Raw genomic sequence first — 27,521 nt, 5'->3', positions numbered from 1 at the left:
AAAATAACCCCTAAAAGTCATATAGAACCCCCAAATCCAGTACCAATAAAAGTGATTCAATTTTTCATTATTTTCTTACTCAGATTAATGATATCTTAGCTATTCTCAATCCAACAGTTGCCAGGGCTAATAAATTGTATATGAAAAAAGACTGAACTACATTATAAAGAAAATTTCTCGCAAAAAAATCACAGTTCTAAAGTAAATTCCCTGAGAAAGCATATAGGGTGATCTTGTTCAACCTTGAGACTCAGACACCTAAGGATTTACATTAAAAAGATGCAGCACCCTTTAACTCTGTTTGAAAAGTCATTGTTCTTGAACCAACCTCCATGTTTTGAGCCCAAAGCACAGTAGCCAAATATTTGAGTTTTGTATTTGCATGAAAGAGCTTGCAGTCTCATCAGATATGAATGTTCTAATTTATTAAAACTCAGAATCTAAAGTTTTCAGGCTTGGGTGGGTCACAATACTCTAATTGAGACAAAGAGATCTGAGGATAATAACCTCCCTATTCTCTGATACAGTAACAGGAAAGGATTTCTGCCATTTTCTTTTCACAGGCAAGGATGTTACATGAAAAGATTGAGGAATACTGGATTAGAAACATAAATGAGTACCTCCTGGTAGCAAATTCACCAGAGAGATAGTTTTCCGTCTAACACCTTCTACATCATCTTACTTAATCCTAATTCTTATCTTCACAAATATTTATCAGTGGGTAAATTAATACAAGAAGATTCTTGATGTGCAAAAGTAATTTACGTATACAAATATTGTAGTCTATTGTCAAACCTCTGCTTGTATAACTCAAAGACCATTTCTTCCTTTGGAAGCGTATGGCACCTAGAGCAGTGATCTAAACCTACTTTTATTGCAATATAAATATTATAAAATAACACGTACTGGCTACTTTCCAACATTCTCCAATAGAAAGAAAATGGTAGCATGAACAACTGAAGCAATATGTTGCTACAAAAAATAAAGACAGTTGAATGAAGACAGTTGTGCAGTACCAATTGCATGCTTATGTATTTCTAACATCACTGACATTTTCTTAGAGAAAACTAAACTGGATAAAAAAAAATACCAACCAAAAAACATACGATCAGACTGTGTATCAGAATGCCTTGCAAAACAGATCTTTTCTGTCTTGCCTCAAGCAGCTACAGTTAGCTGTGGTGGTTCTTTCCCACTTTCTCTGTTATCAACAAGACGCTCTTTCACTAAGTGTTTAGTAAGCTTTACCATGCATGGAGTGACTAGTATGCAACTCAGTAGCCTTATGCTTCAAGTTGTTGTCTCCTGCATGTTAACCCCCTCATATTCACAATACTGACTTTTGAAGACATCAGGGTCCCTCCACAGTTTTCTAGCAAAGAATCTGATCCATCTTCAAAAAAGTGCATCACTACTTACAGCAGGACTTTTCTGACATAAGACCAGCAGCTCCAGGATGATTCAAGTAACCAGTAGCTTAAGGTTATTACTCTTTTCCCACTACTTTCCAAATATCCTTTCAGCTTGATATACCTCATGTCTGCTATTCCAGAAACAGGATGCTTATCCCTCTTTAAGACAGCAGCCCTGTTTTAATTCCACAACTAAACATCACCAGGCTGTAAAACTTACCTCATTTGCCAGCCTGTGAACCATAGCACTGAAATCCTATCTAGGAAGGCCATTATACAGACACATAACCTAACTACAGGCCTTTCAGCAATACAGAAATTCTTCAGAAACGTATTTGATCATGAGGAATTTCAAGCACTGAATAAACCTCTGATATTTCTTATAAATACCATGGAAGCCAATTGGGAAAGACAGACAGACAATTAGAAGTGTAGTCCTGAACTATATCTGTATCCTGGAATATTTCTATAGTCTTTTTAATCATGATTTGCCATACTGTCAATAACGATACCACAATTCCTTATGTAACCTCTGTTCAAAAATTGAAATCTGTTGAAGAATTTTCTTAAAAAGTTCCTACTGAGAGCACTATCAAAACATTATTTTAAAATAGAAATCTAAGTTAAATTAACTGTGCCCATTTGCTGGATTAATCAATGTTGATCCAAACCCATCATCCTAACATCAGAAGGGATTCCAGGTCTAAAAGTTCAACTAAAGCTAAAAGAAAAGTAGCATACAGAAATGACACACAGGTGCACATCTCTCTGAGTTGTACTCCTGCAAGGAGGATTATCTCTGAACATACGTATTGTTTGACATATTTGTTATATTGTAGGGTTCCTCCACAGAGTCATATATTTCAGTCAAATTAATTAGAGTAGAATTGAGTGCCATCTCTCACCATACTTAAAGGTCAACAGTTAAAGGCACTCAGTATTCATGCCCTTCCACATAGATTCTCTATGCTAAAGAGATGGAGGAGACAATCTTCTTTGTAGATTGATCCATGCAGTCTGTATGGGCTTCTATATGACTACATATGTGTGTGTCATACTGGAGAAAGTGTGAATCAGGAAACGCATCATCTGTCACACTCTTTCCCCTCAGCAGAGGTGATCTCTCTCCTGGGCAGCTCTATTAGACAGTTTGGCAGCACTGAGATGGTGAGATTGCACAGCTGCAAGCCACAGCGCAGTCACCAAGAGGTCCCTGCCCCTAGAAGTTCCCACAAGATCTTTGCAAATGCCTCACTTCCTTGCATTCTTCATTTCCAAAAGTTCACTTGAGGACAGATGGAAGAAGAACGCATGAAAAAAATTTTCTTGCATCAGATGGCTCCCTCCCTGTCAGCCGTTAATCTTCTGCTAACAACAATTATCTCTTTCCAAGTTTAGCTCCCAGTTATTTTAAGAAAATAACATCAGGCGGTAGCACAAAAAGGATAAAAGGAGGTCCTCCAGTTTGATTCTTCTAAAGGTGTTTTCTGCAGTAGTATGACCAACTTTGTATCTTTCATAAACCAAATGACTTTTGATGCACTGACCTCCTGGACACATTCATTTGTTAGGATTTGGTGAGCTGCAGTGTTACGTGGAGGCCATGCTTTCCTGTATTTTGCTAGGTGGAATAGTGATAGCAAGCTTAAAAATCAGGTGCCTAAAGCCTGTTTATCTGTGCTCTTTCAATTGCAATCACAATAAATACATTAATAGACATTACAAGCATTTCTCAACATCCACTGCTACATAATGCCCTAATGAGGCACATTGCTTTAATAAGAAATAGCTAGGTAGGTGGAAACGGAGGGTGGAATTTAGGTCAGTTAATTACCTGATCTGGAATTTGGCCAGAATACTGGGGTTAACACCTGCAATCTTACGGAAGCAGCGTGAAGTCTTTAAAAGCCTCAGGTAGTCAGGATCTGCTTTTCGCATTTCAGACAGCTGCTCCCAAGTACCTTGCGCTTTGGTGGCATGTTTGGTTGTGGCTCTCTATAGTGACTTACACCCTCAACTTAAACATCAACCACCACCTTTGAGGTCTCAGCCTCAGTGCAACCATAGTCTGACTTCACACAGCGTGAAGAGGTACACCCAGAGGAGTTGGCTTACCCAGGGCAAGCTCGTGTGTAGTCGACAGAGTATTCAAAGAGGGCTCATCTCTGCATTGTGCAATTGCAGCGGGAGGTATGCCTGTATTTTTCTAACCCCGTGCAACAATCAAAACATCAATACATTCTGTCCTCATTTCTGTGCTGAAAGCAGGGCAGTTTCCAGAACAAATAATTTATGCCCGGAAAGAATAAGAAAGCGAGCAAAGCACGTAGGATGTTTTCTTTTTTTTAAAACCTAAGTTAAGTTGAGTTGCATTGAAAAAGACTGACCAATTAACTACTGAAAAAGCCAAAATCCCACTGTGGCCACAACTGACAGCTTGGTTAGTATCTCTTTTCTGAGGTTTTGAAAAGTACCTTAGCAGGGTGTAGGGGGAGAAGCATAAATTATTAAGGTGTCAGTTACAGATGTCATTAATTCCCAGTCAAAGAAACGTCAAAAACTTTAAAAAATATTGTATTTGCTCTCCAAAATGTAAACAAACTCCGTGGGACTGTGCTGCTCTTAAGTTGAGGAAATAATCATATATCAGTGCCCACGTGGACAGAGCGATGCTCTGCTTCCCACAGAGAGGCTGCTGCCACAGCCCAGCCTGACTTTCCTTTCCTTACCTTACCTTTCATAGATCCATAGTGCCACCTGAACCGGAGGTGGCCTCAAGTGCCTGCCCCTTCCTCACTCACGTGCACAGATCCCCCAATCACAGCGTGCCCTCAACTTACCATGGAATTCATGGCAAAGTGATTGTGCTGCGTCTGTAGGTCAAGGGCATGTTGGTAGCTCACACCGATCTCCGTGTGACTCTGCAGGAACAATTCTTTGTTGTGACTGATCCAGTCGAACATCTAGAAGTATTCACACAGAAGAGAGAATGTAAAAAAACATTAGACAGGGATGAAAACAATAAGAGACAGTGCAAAATATAAAAATTCAGATTTGAGACAGATGCATATGCAACACAGACAAAACCACTCATCTATGTTCCTCATCAAAATAAGCTGTTGTTGAGCAATGGAACGTTTAAATTATCACCATATTTCATTATTAACAGAATGACAGGTCAGGAAATATAATTCATAAAGCATGTTCCTCTGTAAGCTGATCCCATAATCTTTTCCTGTAAGTAATGGGAATTTCATATAGAGAAAGATGGCAGCAGAGAGACCTAAAATCAGGGGTTGCTTCATCAACTAAAGATCCAGCAGTTCGTAAGTACCCTTAATCCAGAAATGGACCAAAAATTCCATAAATATTATTGATGAGATTTTTCTCTCCTCTCCTCTCTACTTTCATTTTTAGTCTATACATAAACTTTCCAAACGTTACAACCAAATACCCAGTTGATTTCATTTATATTTCCTAGCTCTTTTCCAGTTCCAAAACCAAACCCCAGTCTATCTTGCACTTATTGTTTTCAGGATGAAGAGGAAGAAAGCAAAAATGTGTTTTATCAATATCTACAAAGAGTACACATTTCAACTTCTGCCACTTCCAAATGTATTTCCAAACAAAATGGATACTTCATCATTTCAGATACAGATCGAAATACATTAAATAGAGCTGGCGAAACTCATTCCTTATTTTGTAAGCATGTTAATGTGACGCTTCAATCTGCAGCACATTCATTCATTATAAGCCATCAACAAGTGAGCTAGGAGACACTGTGTTTATGTTTTGGCTTGTTCAGTGTTGTGTTAGACATGAAATGCTTTCAAAGTGAGAACTTTTCATTCTTTACTCCTCTCTACAGCTCTGCAGGCATTACAATCTCGTATATTTCTTTTTGCAAATATTTTTGTTACACGATCCCTTCAAATCATGCTCCCTCCGCTCCATCCAAGCAAACTGGAGAACTGTCCATTAGTAAGGATGCTTTCACAATAAAAAAACCTGCCAATTTACTAATTCATTGTGAGGAAAGAAAAATTAATTACAGAGTCAGTAGAGGCCAAGTCAATAGGGTCCCTGGTATTAAAAAACGGCAAGTGATGCAGCTTCTAAGCAATCATGTTGCAGTCAAAGGATCAGTCTAAATCTTTACTGTACCACTTACCTGTCCTCCAGTCAATAGTTGTTTTGTTCTTTAGCACTGAACAATAATTTTTTGCTTGTGACAACTGAAGAACACTCAGAGCCCACTGCTCAGGCCTGTATGATACTGTAGTTTCTCAGGGTCTGTTCCCTGTAGAGACAGTTCTCCTCAGAGAAAAGGTCCTGTATGGGTCACCTGAGATTCCTGTAATAAACTCAGCATTTTGTGCTGAGCACTTGATTTAGCACGGGAGTGCACTGCATCAAGCAGGGGATTTGCAGAAATAATATTGAATATCCCTTTCATCAAAAGGCAAATAAACATTGCAAGTATTCCAACGTCACCAGGCACACTGCACTGACCCGCTTCCAGAGATGTCCCATATACGCCTGACTTCTAAATCTTTTATTTATGAAAATACACTTAGAACTACAGTCTATGATAGCTTGTACTTTATGCTGATGAATACTCTTTAAGGCCAAATTTGGTTCAAGTTACAATGATGAAAGCACAAAGTCACATGATTGACACAGTTACCGTCTCATTTTTACCCATGGAACTGATTAAAATCAGAACTATCATCATTTTTTTCAGAAAACATAAATAGCAAGATTTTTGCAAGGATGAGGCCAGGGGCTTCAAATATTATTGTCAATTAAACAGAATGAACCAACCTACTATAACCAGAAGAGATACCTAAACCTTTCTCATCAGATTCCTTTTTCTCACTTTACTAGGATTTAATAAGCCACATAAGCACAAAATAATTTGCCACACTTGTAGGCTTAAAGAAACAAAAAAGCCACAAAGCCAATAATGAAAAATAAAGTCTGTAACAGCAAAGTTCATGGCCAAATGACAAGATTTTGCATCTCTGCTGAGAAACCAACACAGATTTCGTGTAAGGAGGTGTATGTTTGATGTGGACAGTTTTTAATGTTTTAAACAATCTAAAGACATTCAGGGAGAAGGAAATTGGCATCAATCCACTAAAAATAAACAGTAAATCTAATATTTTACACTTAGCAAAGCTGAATCAGGATCTTTTTAAGACAAGTAATTTAAACTAGAGATCTCCTTTCTGTGGATGGGGAGCATTTCCTTCTTCTATTCTATGCAGATATTGTTGGATGAGAGTCTAGGTTAAGTTAAACCACGCTCCTGCCTTCTAAAATACAATAATAAACTATCAAGTTAAAAAAAAAAAAGGAATGTAAAAGATGATTAATCTTTTTGTCCATCTTCATCAATTGAAATACACAATAGCAATCAAAAGCATGACCCTTCAGGAATTTTGAGAAACACTGAGCAATAGACCCCAGTGATGAGATCTGTACTATCTTCCAGAACTGTATATTTTTTTTACACTTCTATTCATGGACAATAGCAGATTTTGGAAGAGACTCAATTTCAATTTAGACTTTGAATCTTTGTATTATATTTTTCATCAAAAATTACTTTGGTTTCAGCTGGCCTATGACTGTAGTAAATTATCCCCCATGAATATGGTCTGGAGTCTTTTCTCAAGTCTCATTTGAAAGTCCAGAGAATTAAGAGTTTTGAGTTTCATGTGGTTTGGAGCAGGAATAAAATAAAACAAGATGCCTAGGAATGAGTACAGAGAAAAAAAAGATAAAAAAGATGCAGATTCACTACAGTAGGGTTAATGATGCACTTTGGTTCATGAAAACTTTCATTGCTCTTGACTCCTAGTGAATGATAAGCAGTATTCACAATCGCTCTTGCTTTACATAGCAAGCAGAGCTTTGCAAGACTGCAGACATGTCTACCTCACACAATGCATTACTATATCTGAGGTACCCAAACAATTCCAGGTGACCTGGTACCTCTGCACAGTCCAGTGCTGTGTGGAAATAGTAGCTTGACTTCCTGAAGCAGTAAAGCCTGGGCACAGTGCTGCTTGGATTTGTCTGAAATGCTTTTGTTTCCAGGGCTGGTTCATTCAGAGACTTCTCAAGTATGCATTAAGCAGATGTCCTTAACTGTAGACATTTTCCCCAATACCTTGAAAACACTACTGAGTTTTCTTTATTGCACAGGTCTAGCATTATGGAAAACTTTGTACTTTCACTCCGCTAATCAAGGGTGAATGGAAATGAAAAGTATCACACTGTCCCACAGATCATGAGATTTGCTTACAATCATGTAATTTAAATAAATAAATACATGCATAAAAATGGTGCCTTACTTGATTTTGAAATCTAATGGATTGTATTTTCAAGCTTTTCTCCTCAACCACAAAGTCTACAAATGGACTTAAAAAAATTTTCTTATAATAGTATGACTGGAAGTTGAGGCTCTGAAAACACTAGATGTTGGGTGACTCATGAAGATGCTGCAAGAGTTCACAACCTGTGGCCAGGAGGTCTAAACATGAGAATCTGTCAACATAGTCTGGCCTGGCCTGTAGCACTAGCAATATAACTTGAAAGCTTTCAAGAAAAACTTGTTTTCCAAATAAGAAACACAGATTCTTCCTGTGTTCCTGAGGTGAGTGTGCTGCATGCTTTGCTTAATTAAGGTGCACCATTAAGGATGCAAGTATGGCAATTGTCCAACAATTGTTATTTTATTCAACTCTTTGAGGTCTACCCCAGTTTCCAGGGTCTAACTCTGGCTTCTGCAAAAATATTCAACATCCTTTGATAAGTTAGTTTCCCTGTCAAAGGAATGAGTTTTTAATACAGTAAATAGCAGGGTTTGGAGAATGTGCTCTGCGAGACCAGCTTAAACCAGATACAGCTGCTCAGCTAAGTGGGATTTTCTGTCATTGTAACACCGCTATACAGCACTGTATCAAATAATCTCATCCCATTCATGAAAAAGACTGCCTTAAACTCAGCCTAGTGATTATCATAAAATTAATGTATCTTTAATTATTCCTTTGACTTACTTCTTAGGTGGAGTCATGCTGGCTGCCAGCAAATTAATTCTTCTCTTAAGTCTGCTAATCATTCCTGCAGTCATGAATTCACACTAAACAGGAGCACAGAATAACTAAGATTGAACATTATGCCACTTAAAACACGTGAACCAACTGTCCTCAATGTCTCCCAGACTGGCACTTCTCCACATTGCTGTGGATAATCTGGAGACCAATTAAGCAGTTTAGAGTTTTCCAGTGACTGAGTAGCTGGGAGGAGGGGTTAAGCATACTTAAAACAGAAGATAAACTTTTAATGTGATTAGCTCTTGTAGTCCATGTTACTAACAGTACGTGAAGGAAAGTGAACACATATGCTGAAGAATATTAACTGCTACATTTAATTAAGAAAATCAGTCTCTTACGAGACAGTCAGAAAAACTAAGGATGATCCAAAAAGTCTCTACCTAAAGCTTTACTGAAACAACCACCTTGATTGTCATTAATGATCACACACACACCAGTAATTACCACATATGTGGTCTTGAGGCCACTGCACTTGAGAGTTAGGGTATTAGATCATGTCTCTAGCATCAGTGGTGCTGGCAACAATGAGTTCTTAACATCATGTTTTGTCACCATAGTTGATGAGTTACTAGAAAATCCAGGTTAAATGTTAGACCAAACAGCAGGTCTCAAGCTGGTCATGCACAGGTCCTACAGAGGCAGAATGTATCCTCATACTTTCCCTGGATTTGTAACATCTGGCAGGCTAGCGAGTACAAGGTGAGAACAGCTGTTAGGGAACAGAGAAGAAACACATGGATATGCAACAGCATGCATGCATGCAAACAGCAGACCAGCACTACCACAGATAAAATGAGATTTTTAACATAATTTCAAATAATATCCTCTGCTCTCTGGCTCACCGAGGAGCATTAGTCCTGGATTCTGAAACAGTGATGCAGAGCACCACAGGATGATGTTCCCATCACAAGGCTGGCAGCACACGCTATGCCAAATGGTACTGATGGGAAGATTACAGCCCTCACGGGTTTTGGCAGCAAGGGAAGTGAATACATTAATGAAGTCATTTATTCATGCTGAAAATAATAAATCCAAAATTCGCCTAACACTATACTAGGTCTGGACTTAATTATGAACCTGCTGTAGAAAATCACCTTCTCTATAAATTGAGCCATAAATATCAAACTCACACTTGTAAGTAAGGACAAAAAAAGTAACCATTACAACCACAGCATTTTGAAGAACAATGCAGAATAAATATCAAGAAAATGGTCCCAAAGGGACATTCAGGTCAAGTACAATCACTGCTTTTGGCAGCTAACCTCAGTACAAAATTTCCTTTCATGAGGGGAAGAAGCTCCACCTGAAAACTAGTTAAGTGCCACAGCTCAGCTCCCATGAGAGGCAGTTCCAGAAACTTTCTCGTCCCGTTCCTAATCTCATCATATACCGACCTACTTCAGACTCACGGCCAGTTTATACACGTTTGCTCTTAAGTCAACACTGTCCTTTTAGTTGAAAAAGTTCTCTTGCCAGGCATTTAACCTTTTCCAGTGTGGACAGGGAGGGTTCATAGTCTCTTTTGCTGTTTGTTTTTCTAGAGCTCAGTTCTTTTATTTCTTCATAAAATACTCAGCCTCTCTCTCCTCTTGAACTGGTTCATTTTTGTCTTTCTATTGAAGCTACCATCCTAAGAGAACATTGAGAACATTGACTTTTTTTTGTTGACATCATGTAGGATGACCTGTGCAGTGTTTCTGGCATCAGCTTCAGAAAAGAAGATACAAAAATATGAGACCAACAGCTACCAAACCAGCATCGGTACCTTCTGTTTTATCTCACCATCTTTCTCTTGGAAGCCTCCTGCATAAATATTGACAAAGACCGGGAGTGTTTCCTGGATTTGCCCCAACAAGCAGAACTCAGGTTATGATGTTCCCAATGAGAAGAGCAAATTCAAGAACACTTCGAAAAATAATGAGACAGTCTTTGTAATAAAATTCAGCCAGTCTCACATGCAATGCACCAAGCACAAATTTATGCTCCCACTATGCTTCCATATGCTGCTAACAAAGAGAGAAAAAGTATGTTAAATCTAAATGAATGTCTTGCCTGTAGTTGAGTAGAGGGCAGATGACTAATTATGTGCCAGATGAAATCCCTATTAGATCAGTATTTTTCAATCTTTAACAATTTGTGGATCCCATAAATTTTTTTAAGGCAAGTGTTACAGCAACTTAAAATCTATAGAGAATAAATCTGGTTTATTGAATACCTTTATCAACTATGCAGTGACTTAATATCTACAATCCACAGGTTGAAAAATGCTGAAGATAAGTATGCATTGCTTATTATACAGAGGTCGATATAAGAGTGCATGTGCATTTTGGATATTCAGAACTATCCAGCCAGTGTTAAATTGATCTACAACAAGTGGGGAGTTCCACTCTGAGGGCATTTACAGATAAGTAAATTAATTTTCTTATGTTTCTACAATATAAACAAAATAATAACACTCGTAGATTAGCAACTGCCAGAGCCCCTCTCTTGAGATTTACTGTTTCCAACTCAAAGGTCTATTTCTATCTCATTAAGTGAGTTAAGTATTCACAACAATTCAATTAAAGATAAATCAAGCCATATTCCTTCAATCTCTTGCAATCAAGTTTAGCCAGTATTTGAACAAAAATAACAGCATGCAACAGATTTGTGGTTCATATGCAGTCTATACTAACATGCAAGAGTCTGACCCTGGAAAGATTTGCATGCTACCTTTATAAAAGTCAATTAATCAAGAAAGTCCACCAGTGTCTCCAGACAAGAATAAGAACTGTAGTTTTATTGGAGCTAGCCATACTTAGGTCACCTGCACAGCTGGAAAAGGCCAACACCTTCACAAAAGAGCACACAAAAAGAGCCAATAATCTAAAGTATCGGGGTATTTACCTGGAATACAGAAAAATCCCTCTGCTCAAGTCTCTGAACTAAATTCAGCAGAACAGAGGGCTGATGTTGGCTGCTCCAAAAGGGCCTGCGAGAAGACAGGAACAAAAGCCCAGCAGGAAGGGCAGGACCTCATTAGTCAGAACCCATCCCAAAGCCCCTGAGCACTGATAGCAGCCAGGTTTAATCAGGAGACCATCAGGCAAGTTGCAGTGTCAAGACAGGTCCAAGCATAAGCTAATGAAATCCATCAGCAGATCAGGATCTGGTGTGGCGAGGGTAGCCAGGCTCAGACACAGCACTGTGATCACAGTAAGAATCCAAAGGGACAAAGCAGGTCCCAGCCACAAAATCAGTGGCACAAAATCAGACGTGAGGCTCCTGGCCCTTGGGCAAGGGATGAGGATGCCTCAGGTGTGCTTCTCAGGTCTTTTAACACCCAGCAGTGCCCGCAAGGCTCTGACACTGAGCTGGTTACATGAAGGGTCACTAGGAAAATGGGTGTTCTCAGACAGGAATATATTTGCCCTAGAATAAATTTTGGACTTAAAGAAAAGTTTGACTGCATATTTCATTTTTTTTTCATGAATCAACAAACCTAATGAAAAGTGTTTCAACAGAAAAAAATCCCAATTCCTGTTGCCGCTGTATAATTACAGCCCTAATTTATCAAAGTACTTGTATTTTCCCTATAGAATTCAGTGCACCCTAAACGTTTTGCTAAGCCAAGGCCTAAATACAAAGTCGTGTTTGTTTTTGTGTTTGTCTCTTGTTTACAGACAGTGACAGACAAGTCCACACTTCTGCCAGATCATTCCCTTTCACATGTGTTCAGCAAGGTCCAGAGCCAGAGTAAATTGGTGACATTCCAACGAGGCCAATTTACACCAGCTGAAGATTAAGACCCGCAGCTGTATTTGTGTAACCTCAATGCCGCATGAACATAGTTTTTCCATTATACATATCTGTGTATATGATTCATAGAGTACAGTAAGTTTAAACTACACCACATTACATTACTCCAGACAATGGGCTCAACTGTCAGCCCACTAGAAAAATAGCTTGATGTGTGACATGTCGAATAGCTCTGTATTAATATCAGAGCAGAATTTCTAACATATTTACGCTGAATGTTCCTATTAAATGCCAGAATAACAGATCTGGTTTTTTTTTCCTGACAGATATCAAGCCCCAGCCATGCACAAAGGCATATGATTCCTTACAATGCTGAACAGATACGCAATAATTTTATTGTTGAAGGTGGGAGAAAATTACAGATACTGAACACATAAATATGACTAATATTATCTAGGCGTGTTTTATGCCTCCACATGTTTGCTTCACTTTTTTGAAATATTGTATACCTTTCCACCACACTTAGTGACATCAAATATTCGCGCATTCCTGGAAAGGATTTTCAGTTTGGTAAAATGGAAATGGCCTTCCCTAGGCACAGATCATGTACAGAGAACTGCTTGCTGTCTAAGTGCAAATTAAGTCATTACCTGGACAGGAAATATAATGCTAAAAGAGATAGATAAATAACATTCTAACAAATGGAAAAAAAATTCAAATTGTGAAAAGATCAGAGTAGATCCCTAGATAATGGATCTTCCTCTCAGTTTTCAGAATCCGAGAGATACAATTTCATTCAGTTGAAAATGCTGTACAAGTTTGCTGACTTTATTACAGACCCAGGTTCTATTCCTGGCTTAATGTACAACATTCCTGTGACTCCAAATAGGTGCCATTAAAAACAAAAGAGCTAGACATGTTTACTGCTTTGTATCAGAAGTGTGTTGTTTCCAAAATCACCTGTGTCTGAGGCCCAGAGACAGAGCTGTGGAGCAACCACAGGTTAAAACTCGCAACATGTCAGGTCTCTTCTTGAAGCTGGGATCTCTGCACAGATAGAAAGCAAAGGATGTCAGATGTTAGGGTGTCCAGCACTCCCTACCCCTGTGCTCCAGCTATTTCCCCATCCTGTGAATCAATCAGTTCAATGTTTTCCCTTGAAGCTGTGAAGCTGGGAGGGCAGACTCTGTCCCCACCTGGGGACACATGCTCCAGAGATGACACTGAGCCTCAGCAGTTCCCCTGTTTTCCATGGGGCTGCCTTAAGCCTTACCTCAGTTGATAAAAATCTTAAAATCCAGCTTGCACCTCACGGTGACTCCTGATTCCCCAGGGCTGAAAGGATTGCAAAAGCTAATTCAGCTGAGTGTAAGGCTGTTTGCTCACTCACCTCTGCAACAGGCACAAGTGGTAGGTTGCACAGTGGGATGACGGCGGGGCAGCCTGTCAGGAGGCTGTGAACCCCCAGAGCTGCTCCTGTTTGGTTTTTGCTGTACCTGGCATTGAGGAGGCTCAGGGGGTAAAACCACCCCCTGCCCAACCATCACCCCAAAATACCTGTCAGCCAGAGAATTGCCTGCATACCAGATGGAAAGGAAAGAAAATGACAGCTGAGGAGAGCCGGAGATGCTCTGTGGGTTCCTCCATGGCAAAGGGGACAGGGACACCCCTGAGGAATGGCAGGTGGCTCACAACAGCATAGGAACACTAAGGAACAGTAGCAGGAAAACAAAAGATTCAGAGAATAGTTGCAACAGCAGCAGAAAGAAATTCACGCAAATATTATCCCAAATATCCCCTGCTGCCTGTCACCAGATTAGAAGAATTTTGATCTACTGGGTACAAACTGTGATGAAAATCAGGAAGATTGAGTCCAGGAAAGGATATGTGTTTATGGAGATGTATCTGGCTTTTTCTCTCAACACCCAAATCGAGATCAGATCTTAATGTTGATTTGCAATAAATTGAGGAAAATTCCTCAACTCAAGAGTGTTTTGCTTGTGGCACCATTTCAGCACCTGTATAGGGTGTAAGGCATTGAGAATTTTCAATGTCAAGAAATATGGAGGGGCCTTGCAATACATAAAGGTTCAAGAAAACATTTCTGAATTAGTTTTCATAACATGCATGATATGTAAGAAGAAAAGCCTGAGTGACCTGCTTTAAAATGACACTGATACTCCTGGAGATGATCAACAGACCATGCTCCTGGTTTCATCTCTTAAACCATCACCAGCTCCTGAGGAGGCAACCTCTTGACTGCACATCCTCCCTCACGTGTTCCCTATAAATAGATATGAAGGCTAATTTAAGATATAATTTTAAGACCCCAAGCTCTGCCAAGTGTGGGCCATTTAAAGCATTTGAGCCAGGCCAGGAAGACATTAATTTAAGAATAATCAGAGAGCTACATCTGAAAGATACTGCATAAGAAGTCTGTGAACCTCATGCACATTTTAATTATATTATTTCCTGACAGCTAGGCTTTTATCACCTAACATTTTTGAGGATCAAAGCAATAAATAAAAAAAAAAACAGCTTTATTATCTTTTTCTATACTTACTGACCTCTCTCTTGTGTTTTTCTAGCTGTGCGGGCTTCTTTGCTCTTTAGATCTTCTTCTTGCCTTCATTAGTTAACACAGAACTTCATTGTTATAATATGCTATATTCATCCCTAAAAATGAGGTTTTAAGTCTGTATTCAGATGCCAAAACACTTTCTTTCACCATACTGATCAGGGGAGCATTCCTGTGCCTCCCAGCGGTGCCAAGTTGGAAAAGCTGAAACAGCCTCAAAATGCTCTCTATCAAAATTGGCAAGTGAAATAAAGAGGAAATTTGTGCAAATGCAAAAATATTCCATTGGAACATACTGCTTTCAATTATTTTTGGACCCATTTTAATGTTCATGGAGGAAGCAAGAGGAATAGTAACTGCGTATCCAGTGTCGGCAGCAGGAAACTACAAATAGCACAGCACACCATGTTCCAGTTTGAGCAGCAGCAGGCTTCAGAGCCATTTCCTTACAGTCAGGAGTGGACGGGCTGCGAGGTGACTCCTGCCAGAGTCTGGAAACATAAAGCAGGAACTACGCCATCACTTGGTTAACGTCCTGGCCCCTTGTGCTGAAAGGTCACAAGTGTGTCGGGTGATCCAGTGCAAACTGGATAGAAAGTGGCCCCAGACTGCTGTTAACTATAGTATAGGGCACGCTTAACACAAAGGAAATGCGCAAGTCTTCCTCACCCCCAGCATTGTTCTTGTTTTTACATTCCTATCAAAAAGATTAGGTTCAATTCCAAGTTCTGTGAAAGCAGCATGTTTAGCTGCTTGCCAATAGATAGATAGGTAGACAGAAACATAAGCAGATTTGGCAGCACAGGACAGAATGGATTGGTAAAGAAAGATGGAAAGCGCGGAGATAGGAGATATCTATTTTACACATCACATCAGGACTCCCAGTGTAGGACAGGCTTCCTGTGTGACAGAAGGCAAAGCAGTCAACCCCTGTGGTTTTTAATTCCAGCTTCTTAGCTTTGAACTTTGCATCCTTTGTACTTTGATTTTGCTGCTCCAAAGCCAATCCAGCTCAACAGCAATCAGTCTCTGGCAGATGATGGCCCTTCCTGATGGACAGCTGTCCGCATCTCTGAAACTCAGCACCATTAATGCCTTCAGAAGATTCTCACATGCTTTGCTTGTGGGGGCTGAAGTTCGGTCACAGTAGTTTGTACCCTTAGAGTTGTCAAACTAGCAGCACACTTGCTGCAGGAGAAACAGAAATGTCAATGGGAGGCTCCAAAAGGAGTCCTGCCTCCTCCTCCACAGGGAAAGAAATGATGGTTGTAACAGGGTTAGGTGACATTCACCACTAGAATAACATCCACCAGGAAGAAGATTTCTGACATATATTTATCTAGTTCCCCCTACCGCTCTGCTCAGCAGGCAAGGCAATCCCACACTTCCTCAAAACAGATGGCAAAACTGGATTTGTAGATGCTTTCAGTTGTAGAGGCAGCACAAAACAGTTGGTGTGTGCTCGTGAATTTGTCCTGTTGTTATTAGATTTGTCCCCAAACTTTCTACTGGTGGATGGAAAGGCAAAAAGAAAAAGCTATTGGTACATAGGGGAAGACCTCCCATGGCCTTGACTGATAATTAAGAAACTAGCAGGATACAAGCTTGACACTGTGAAAAAACTGCAAGCTCCTTTGGAACATCACTAATAATGAAGACATTTAGATTTTACCTTCCAATTAGCGGAAAAGAGCTCTGTGTGCTTTGAGGGAAGTTAAAAACTTCTATAATGATCTCCTGGTCTTGCAAAAATCTGCTCTTTCCTACAGATACCAAGAACAGGATCTTATTAAGTGTGACCAGTAGTGGTCAAAGTAATAACAGTTGCCACAGAGACCCCCCACCCTGTGATTACTTCCTGCTCTGACGACACTTCACTTCAGATTGGGGACAACAAATTGTGGATGGCATTAGCAACCTGTCTGTATAGAAGCCTACTTCATATTAAACAGAGCAGATGTCAGCTAGCTGCATCTTTAATTCAGAGGTATATCCTGCAAAGACTACAAAGATGTAGGTTCCTGAACCGAGAGATACAGACTACATAGGATTCATCTTTCTGTTAAAGATGAAAGGGTTTGCAAGCAATTTATGGTTATAAATGCTGAACAGGATTTATCCCATAGTTCCCCAATAATTCTTTTGTTTCCGTGACTAGGGGAGGGAGATCGCAGATTTGACACAGTTTAGCTGCCACTCTGAGAGACTTCCAAAGTGGAAGGTGCTGATCCCACTCTGAAATCTCTTTGGCATGACATCTATGCTCACAGCATCACAAGAGACTGCCAACACACACTCTGTGCACAACCACCCCTTGTTATAACATTTTTCTGTTTCTAGGCAACTTTGTGTTTCTGTGTGTTTGTTTGAAAAGAAAAAGAACTCTGAGGTGAGGTAAACCCAGTAACCTGGGGAATCCATAAGCTCTGTTTTGCTACCACTGAGCTTCAGAAAAAAAAATCACTGAAGATTTATTCAGGACATCATATTGTTTATTCAGCTGCATCAGAACACCTCATAGTGGCTTATCCATGACACTGATGTGCTTTAACACAAAGCAGGAGCAGTACTCAATAGCAAGAATTCAATTATTTTAAAAAGCAAAAAAAGAAATGTGACAGATAATGTGTTTGAATAAACACAGAAAAGCCATGAAAACCTGCTGTTACAACCTGCTATATGCTTTCAATTCTCACCTGTTTTATTAGACCCTCCTTTATTCTACGATGTGTGAAGTAATTAAATAAAAATAAATAGAGCTGGCACAATTTCATTTGGGGAAATACACAGATTTTTAAGAATGGATATACAATTTCTCCCTTTGATAAGAATTTCCCATGTTGGTCCTTTGTTCTTGATTGATGCGATTAGAGAAGCCTTGCACAAAACAGAATATTCCCAGTACTATCCTAAAGCAACCCGAGCCATGTGTTGATACGCATCTGTATTCAGTAGGAATGTTTCTATCCCCTTACATCTCTAAAGCCATTTTTCTACTGCAAATTTGCATTTCGTTGCTGGAAACAGCCAAAACTCCAGCCAGATTCAGGACCTTACTGTGATAGGTGCCCTATAAACATGCACTTAGCTATTGTTCATACAATCAGCTAAGCCTCAGTTTAAGCCTCATTTCCACATCACCTATATAATTATCTTTCTGACATGTTAAGATATGTTATTGTAAGATGGTGTCTGCCAATTCAACAATTTAGGGACCTATCTGCACCTGTTTTCTCTGTTCTGCCTTGTACCAGAAATCCTGTGTCAGACCGAACACTTCATGTTGAACATGGGGCTTGCCCTCTCTATTTTTGTTGTAGTTTCAGAGTGGGCTTCAGCTAAAAGGATGGCAAAGGAGGATGAACTTGTATCCACATGGTAGCTACTTTAGACTGATAGCTGACTTTCCCTCCCAGCACTGGCATCCCAAATCTGATTTTATTTATTCCCAAGTCAGGGAAGAATAGCTGACTCGTGAGAATCTCTATACCAAAAAAGGCACCATATGCCAAGGGAAACTTGCGATTATAAAATAAAGCATTTTTCACTGGCAATATGAGGGAGTAGACACCAGATATAGAAACAGTGTTGCATGGGAGAACAAACACTATGTGCTCTATGCAAGAATCCATATGCATGAGAAAAGGCAGAGAAAAAGAATCTAAAGTAACTTAAAAGTAACTTAAAATACTTTGACTAAATGTTCTCTCTTCACACAGGCAACTCTTCCTTTCCAGTTCCATAAATACAGAGACTGTATATTTCTTCTCTAGCTTAAAAAAAACCAAAACCCACTGCATCAGGAACATTTTCAAAGCTTGTTTTTCTTGTATTAGGGCTATTGCAAGCCAAGGTGAATCAAGCTGCCCATCGTGTTACAAATGTGTGTACTAACATGACCAGAACATTGCAGAGCAGAACCAGCACAAACAGCTGGAAATAAAGTCCTGCTCAATAAGCAAGCGACAAAGTTGCTAACGCTGCCATCAGTAAGGCTGGAGCCAGAGGCAATAGTTAGAGATGGTGCCTACCCAGCTCCTGGATGTAGCGCTTAAACAGCACTGGGTCACTGAATACCTGTCAGTGGGAACTCTTCCAGAGGCTAAGAGTCCTTCACTAATTTTAAAAGAAACTGAGATTCGATCTGCTTTACAGGACAAGGCCTCCATCTTTTTAGTTGATGCCTCAGGGAAATCTCAAGCACTGAAATGCTATCAGGTCAGGGGCTAGAACTAGCCTGAAATTGAGTGATTTCACACAATGAAGGGAGAGAAGCAACTGCTTTGGGATGAAAGGAGTAGGTAGAACTCTTTCTGGAATTATGGTAGGAGATTTCATTTATGCTTAGCAGTAAATTTTTGGACACTTTTCTTATAAATGTCCCTGCAAACACATGCATGTCGCAAACACAGACCTCTGCAAAAGACACTAAGCTTATTGACTCCTTTTACTGTGGAAGTCTTATGGAGCTTACCTGCTCCATGTTCAAAATCTCCAGAAAAGCTCCTTACTGCGATGCTCACCTACTGTGCTGTTGTGATATACATGGTATAAGTGCTTAGATGGAAAATCCAGGGCATGCTGATTTCTGTATGCCAACGCAGCGTTCATGTAACTTAAATTAAATCTAAATCCCATGCAAAAATCCATGTCTAATCCATGCTTATTATGCCCCTATGATCATTACTGTTAAATGCTAAATACCATTCATTTGGTAACAAATCCTTTCACAGTGTCAGAGCGCAGGGGGCATATATACTTCTCCTTGGTGCAAGACACTAAGAACACGCTCTCATTATTAATCCTGATTCTGGTTTCTTCTCCTCTCAATATACTTCCTGCCTCCTCCCCAGTCCTAATTAACCACCTCCCTAGAACTCATTTACTTCACATATGACAGCTCCTTCCATCAGCTTCTCAGTACTTTCCTCGTTGGTTTCCAAGCCTCATTCCCTGGACACATTCCCCTTACAGCAATATCTAAGCCAACGTTTTGCACAAAACCTTGGTGGCAATCATAGATATGACACATAGAATAGACAAAGAAACTGACTGCTTCCAGCAGTGAAATAAGAGAGGGGAAATGGTCCTTCACTAAGTGGATTTTCTCTCAGCCAGAGAGGTCTGCCCCAGGAGCTACACCTTTTGGCATTACACAAATCCATAAGGGTAAATAAGACATGCTGTAAAAAGGAAAACTCTATCATCTGCTTATGTATCACTTCCAGGGTTATTTGACGTGTCAGAAGAAGAAAATGTAGAGGTGATGGGAAACAAAGGAAGTTCAGATGATAGCTGATCTTTTTAATCTTTCTGATGCTGTTTTTTTCCAGAAAGGCATATAAGATCCATTTCTAGGAAATGCTTTGCCACACAGCATCACTTCACTAAAGCGGTAGCTACAACTGCTCCACTTAATGGACTGTAATAAAATAAACTGCTTCCTATTAGCAAGAGGGATCCTATCATCAGATTTGTAATGCATTTTATTACAGGACATACAGCATCAGAGTTTTTAAGTGCAGCATAAGGGGACGTAATGTATGAAACAGTGAAAGTGGTTATGTATCACACAAGCACAAATGCACTGTTTCCCTTCTTTGAAACATCAAGATTTCACTGTTTCTTTCTCAAAGCCATCTTTCCCCCTCTAAACCACAGTGTAAATTTCCACATTTTACCTTCTATTATTCCATCAAAGCTATCACCCTGCATCTTTTTAGGCAGAGAGTAGCAAGCAGAGCATTACTTCCTTCTGAGGAAGATGAAAATTCAGCAGGTGTAATATTACAATACTAGCATAAGTATAGTTCAAATACTCAGATTACATATGTCTTAGACAATCTTCTCTCCCACTGACTTTGCTGTGGAGCTAGAGCTTCTCTGTACTTTTCTAGACTAACTCTGTATGGTGTTAAGCTAGATTCTAAATCAAGAACTCCTCAATTTCATCTGGTACTTCAGAATAAACGTTAATTGGTATACTGGGCTTCTGCTTAAAATCAGTAGAAGTCGTCCAGTATTTTCATTAGGAATGAGAATAGGATACCAGACAAGAGTCCAGTACAGCTGGTGCGTCTGCGATATTCCTCCTTCAGAAATCAAACCCCCCATTATTTATTTCACTGAATGAGGTCTAAGTTTAACAGCACCTATCCATTACAGTAACACATCAGGTCCCTTATTTAAGGAGAGTAGACCAAGGAAGAGGTCTGAAGAACCAGTGTGTGTGAGAAGGGAGGGATGCAGCGTGTGCTTCTTGGTGCTGTGGTCTCACTGCCCACACGCGCATAGGGAGCGGTATGCAGGAGAACTGGTGCAATTGTTATTCCACACTATTCTGCCTCAATAGTTTTGCTTACACTGTCCCTCAAACACGTCTTCTACTATATGAACTTTGAGTTGTTGTCACTTTTCAATCACTCTTTCTCCCACTGAAATCTTCCAGGCTGGTCCCATCACCTAGGAAATAGAAGCAACAGCTGCTCTGGGGTAGAAGCTGCGGGCCATGCCCTCCACTCCCTCTCGCTGCAGCCACCCGCAGAGCAGCAGCAGTGACACAGCAGCCAGCACGGCTCTCCATGACCTGCTTCACAGGGAAAATCACAGGCAGAGCTGCATTTATCAAAGGGAAGCTTGAGGCTGATGGTTTTGGCAGCGAGTAGTACTTCACTACCCCTTGAAGACTCGATGTGGTCTATGGTTTGCCACTAGACTTTCCACAAAGTTGGCCATATCCAAATAAAATAACTCTCCCACCACAGACTTCCAGTCAAATTCACTTGTGGTGTTTTCTACCTACCATTGCCATCTTTGGGAGTTTACCATTGTGTAATGGACTTAGTAGAAAGTCAGGAATGAAAAGGGGAGATGAGGACAGTGAGAGGCTGCCCTCAATGATATTATAGCAGCTGGCTCTTTCTTTGCTCTGGTATTACGATTTTGCAATAGAGATCCTTAGTTCAGTCCAGCTGATGATTATATTGCTTATAGTTAATGTGGACAACACTGATTACATCATGATAACTGGTTTTCATTCACATATATACTTGGATAGTAAAATTTACATGGAACGAATCCAGAATGATGGGGAAATTCCTACAAAAGTCAAGTTGGGTGCCAGTTACAAATTATTTCCAGAGGCGCTGGAAACTGCAGAGTGTGAGGATAATTTTTTTTGTCTTTTTTTGGTATTTATTCAAGTGCAAAACATGTGAACTCTTGCCTGAATTCCTCTCCCTATCCAAATTTCAACCAACCAATTAACATTTCTCAGATAGTTCTAATAGTTGGATCTATGTTGATTGTGGGTTTTTTGTTTTACACAATATTCTGTTTACATTGGATTACACTTTTTTGATGTTACTGAACGCTAAAAATATCTTCCCTGTTACCCAGTAAGAACACAGTGAAGGCTCAGTTCTAGTTTCAAAATTATATATATATATACACACATATATATGAATACTAGTTGATGAGGAATGAGTTTGTTGAGCAGTGAGGGTCAGGGCTACATCAGCGGGTGAAATGTGTTATTTATCAGCAGATCATTACAGTCAGCACTGCACAGCACGTGAGCTTCCTCACATCACTCTGCCAAAGCTCCCCACATGGCTGACCTGCCTGCTGACTTCAGCTTCAAGGAGCTTCAAGTCTCCATCTGGGGATCTAATCTCACTGCACGGCTTGTGCCTGTGTGATAGCCCAACTTCTCCTCTCCCTTGGCCCCAGCACAGGAAAATAAAACCCTAAAGGCTTGACTTGGAGACAAAGTTTCTTCACAGACAGCTCTGCTCTCTCCCACTGATTTGTGTGGGAGAAGCCTAGGGTGTGACTGTCACCCCCTCCTTTTATTTTGCCAATAATATGAGTTGCACACAAATATACAGGCCTTCTGTAAGTTGTAATACCTGTAATTTGAATAAGTTCTGTGCCCAGGCAGTTACTGTCATTTATAAATGTTCCAATAGAGGAGAACTATAGAAGGAAAAAAGTAAACTGACTTGTTTTGAACATCTGTGGTATTTTAAAATCAAGGCATTTAAAAATTAACCTGCCTTAAATTCTTTGTGGTTTTCCCTCTTGTGTGTCCTGTTTTTTTTCTATTCCACATTTAAGAACTTTTCAGGCAATGAGGACACCTGAATTTTTTAAAATCAGAGGTGTCCAGAAAATGGAATGTCCTTGTCCATTTTCGCCTTACTAGAAAAGGTTTCCTAAAATATCAGCCAATGCGTACACAGAGGTATTTTAAAAGGCCCTAAACCCTTATTTATAGTCAGAATTTTATGTTGGGGTTTGAGACTTTACAGGGTATTAGAGCTGTCATTTGATCAGCACTTAATGATATATCCAGGTTATAGAGAATGAGCTGTGCCTCCCCTCAGGAGATGAAGACCATCCTGGCTCCGGCACCACATCTAAGTGTAGTTGGTAGAGTACAACTGAGCAAATGGAGGTACCAGGAAACTCTAAAATTCAATACACAGACACACTGTAGCGGCTATTTACACAGTGGAGACAGTGCTCAAATCCAGACAGGCTGGATTTGGCTCTGAACATTTTATGACACAAGTATTTTTCAGCCTGAGATGGTCAGACTACTTCAAAGACATCGGCAAAAGGCAGCAAAGGAGAACAAGTTCATCAACACTTTACATCAGTCTACATGTGTGAAATGTGAAGTGAAAGGGTCTGCAACGTAACCTGGAAGAATTCTAGGCACTCAGAAACTGAAAAGGTTAAAAACAGTGCTTGAGAGTATAAAACAAAATACTTTCTATTCTTTGGGAAAATATAGTATTCAAGAAAAAGTAAGCAGAACTGCTCAGAGAAGCCAAAGAAATATTGTATGCTTAGTTAACATAAGATACATAAATAAGAGATATCAAGAAGATTGAAACACTAGTTTTGTCAATCAGGAATTGTTCAAGATAGCCAATGTTAAAAAGGTAAGAATCAGATTCTCACTGCTTCTTCCTTCACCTCAGAGGTTTCATTTATCTGATGACTTGCCTAAACCTTACACTCAACAACCTCAGAATAACACACACAAAGAGAATCTAGCTGTCACTATGCTCATACTTGTATCATACCACCCCTTTATGCCTATTCAGGAGATAGAAAGCAAAAATATATTGGAAACTTCCCTCAACACTACAGAGGGCCACAAGAACTGCTCGGGTGCTGACTTTCAACTTATAACATTAATAATAATAATAATAATTAATAATAATAATAATTATTATTATTATTATTTGTGAAATAATAAAAAAATATTATTAGCAAATAAGAATCATAAAGAAAAATTAAAATTTCTGTTAGCAAGAAGTGGTCATCAGAATAATCTCAAAGAAACTGAAAATCCAAACTGAAGCGCTGACTGAAATACAGCCACTGCTCATTTTAGAGGGACTCATCTGAATTCAAGGTTTTCCCAAGAGGAGAGTTGATTATACAATGATGGAGCCTTTTCAGTCCTAGCACTCCTTAGAGATATTTAGAACATGCACAGAAAACCAATGTCCTATGTCTTGCACTGAAGTAAGGAAGATTATATTTGTTTCAGCAATGTGCCTCTCCTTGGTGTTATAAAAATAATATTAATTTGAAACTAATTAAAAAACCCTAATCTTCCATGAGATCCCCCTGTAGATGAAGTCAGCTTTTATTTTGCTTTTCCTCCTGGGTCCAGGCAAACATACTAATGAAACAACTGGATCATACATTAAGTGGAGAAGATTCAGAGATTGATACTTCTGATGGGCATGCAGACCAGATAAACGTGAGTCCAAGAGTTCACTACCTTCCAGTGAGTACATGCTGTTTCTGTGGCCTAGAAATGGGCAGCAAAGACTTCTCACAAAACTGCCTAACAAGATGTCAAGCACTTCTGTGTTAAAAAAGTGCCAAGACTCTAGCACAACAGTTTTCTACAATGAATTAACCAAAAATCAGTAGCTGCATTTGCTTCCAGAAGCAAACAGCAAATGCATATTAGAAGTACTAAGAAGCCCGCTTCACTGTGTGTTACTGAAATTTATAGGTGGTGCTATGTACGAGACATGGTAAGAGAAAATGGGGTGCTTTTTAGCCAGTCTTTTCAACAAATATGAAAAGCTGCAATGCTTTGCTTGCAGGGGACTCCCCTACTATTCACCACAGGCTCCTGAATGAGCAACTTCTTATTAGCAGAGAAGGGGGATGTAACTCCGCAACTGTACTGTACACCTGTGGAACTGCAGCTTCCTAAAGCCATGTTACTTACCTTTGCTTCGTCTGCCCCACATTCTTTTGTACACTGTCATTCACTTTGAGACACTCTATGTGCTTTTCAGGCTGATCCACTACATTACAAATGTCTAAGAAAATATTAAGTTGTCATACAGTCTCTAGAATAATTTAATCCTAAGTAAGGTCTTTTGCTGGTGAGCAGGAAACTTGGCCACTGATGTAGTGTCAGGTATGAATTCAAATGCTACCCCTACATGCTGTTTAATACAAAACAGCCACACAGAGTTTTGCATGCTGCCACCATTTCAGAATACTTTCTCTATTTAATCTAAACCCAGTCTCAGATCTCATGTTGTGGTCACGTGCCTGGTAAAAAGTTCCATTACTACAGATTTTACCAGTTGCAAATAATATTACAATTTCATATGTAAGAGAAACTGAAAACGTTGTTTGAGATAACAGTTAGGAGGATTTAAACTACAAATTTCCCACAGACTCACAAGAAGTGCAAACAATAATCATAGTGCATCAAACACAAAAATCATTCTTTAGATGCTGTGACATGCAGATAAATATATGCATGTGCTTAGTAAAAGAAACTTGAAAAAAACCCTTATTCTTGCTTAATGTCTACCCAATGTATCCACTGCAACACAAAAAAAGCAGATTAATTTTCATCAAAAAATGACACAGAGAAGTTCTTTTTGGATATCATTATGCTTGCTACATCCAACAATTACTCCAGTGAATTTGGTTTACGAGTCATAGAAAGTACATTTGCTGGCAACATGAGATTTATTCCTGTGATAAATATCCTTTGTTGCTAATTATAGAAAAAATAGTCACAGTGTCATTGTGACATAGTCTTGGTTAAAGTATGAAAGGAACAGATTATTCCCTACCTTCTCGGCATCTTGCTCAAAAAGCCGGAGCTGAAAGCACTGGTCCAGTTTCAACTTGCGGACATGCCACATCTGATGCAAGTGTTGCCGGGTAGAATGCAGCTTGTCTAAAAGGCTGGTGATCTTTGGCACGAGGCTTTGAAAATCTGCACTCCCAGGAATGCAGTTCCTACCAGAAAAACCATCACTGCATCTTATGCATTGTAATAACCTCTGGCCTTCACGATCCAGTTCTTCCACAGGAGCTTTAATCACTTTTTTCTTAAGCTGTGTGTGCTCATCAATCAGCCTTCGCGAGCCCTCAACATCAACAGGGAACTCCTTCCTAGCCAACATTTCCTGGAGATCCTCCAGCCTTGATAGTAAATGGATGGCACTGTTGAAAAACTCTTCCAAGGAGACACGCAACTCTATCCATTCATCGTGGTTGTAATCCAAGGAGCCTTCAAACTCATCTGTCAGTTGAGATGGATCTACGAGTTTTGCCAGGCCTTCAACAGATACCATACTTGTCTGAAGAAGGGAAAATGATAGTATTTGTTTCAGTGACTGTCTAACCAGAAATTAACAGTGCAATCCATAAATAGCATGAAGGGATTATTTTCCTCATCAATACATAACTGAAGGAACACTGTAAGATGCTGTGGGCTATGTTTAATTTTGATTAAGCGTAATGAAAAATTTTCTATTAATGGCACAGATTTATTTATTCATCAGAATGCTTCTGCCGTACATTACTTTAACCCAGTTGAACAATGAAGACTTTTTATTGCTACTCTTGGATATCTGGACATGATTGTTCACTAAACAGGTTTATGGTATAACAGGGATTCTGCTGCTTGTGTTACAGCCAGGCTAATAGCTATACAGCACCAAAGTTTTAGGCATATGAATTGAAGCAGATATTGTGACTTGCCAAAACATACAATAGGGTGTTTTTTACTTCCAGATTATTCCAGCTGGCTTTTGCCACAGGCAGATCTCTTCCATATTAGTAGTTTCTAATGTAATTAAGCCAAAATCAATGTAAAAGTGAAATGTCATTGGAGTATTAACAATTAGAATTTATTGCTAATAGAAAGTACTGCTCATGAATCATGCACAATCAATGAGAGATGGTTTTAATTCATTCAGACTCAATAATCAGAGAAATGCACGGGGTACCTAGAAACCAAATTACAGTTTAAGGACCCAACAACTGATGGATGTTGCCATTTATTTTAGATATATTTTTTTCTGAAATCAGAGTGTAGGGTTTTATATGTTACTAGAGATTTTCAGTGCAGCCATGTTAACACCCAAGCTGGCAGCCCTTAAAGGGTTGTGATGTTCATCAGTGACTGCACATGTGTGCCCTACAGATGAGGCCTCTAAAGAATGTCAGAGTTTGTGCTTTTCAGAAGTGGAGGCACCCAATAATCACAGCAATCTTGTAAAAGTCAGCTACAAAGAAAAATACCTCAAGTTCTGTCCATTATCCTGAATTATATCCAAACTATCAGGCTGTCCAATTATTTAAAGTTAATAATAGGCTTTT

At 39.5% G+C, this 27,521-nt stretch overlaps 1 protein-coding gene across 12 annotated transcripts in view; it reads right to left on the bottom strand.

Annotated features, from left to right (window-relative positions):
* The window catches only part of KALRN (kalirin RhoGEF kinase), a 514,381-nt gene that overhangs the window by 281,479 nt on the left and 205,381 nt on the right, over positions 1–27,521 (bottom strand). For 11 of the 12 annotated variants that reach the window (XM_069861465.1, XM_069861454.1, XM_069861453.1 and 8 more), the window contains exons 5-6: positions 25,985–26,497; positions 4,253–4,375 (exon numbers count right to left, since the gene is read on the bottom strand). In XM_069861465.1, coding sequence (XP_069717566.1) covers positions 4,253–4,375; positions 25,985–26,497 — 636 coding nt within the window. Of the gene's footprint in view, positions 1–4,252; positions 4,376–11,419; positions 11,483–25,984; positions 26,498–27,521 lie in introns of those variants that run through there. The other variant, XM_069861460.1, reaches the window with a different exon arrangement.

The sequence above is a fragment of the Phaenicophaeus curvirostris genome, chromosome 7, assembly GCF_032191515.1.
Source record: "Phaenicophaeus curvirostris isolate KB17595 chromosome 7, BPBGC_Pcur_1.0, whole genome shotgun sequence".
Taxonomy (NCBI): domain Eukaryota; kingdom Metazoa; phylum Chordata; class Aves; order Cuculiformes; family Cuculidae; genus Phaenicophaeus; species Phaenicophaeus curvirostris.
Note: the sequence above shows the minus strand (reverse complement) of the source record. Positions and strands in the feature narration are given on the sequence as shown.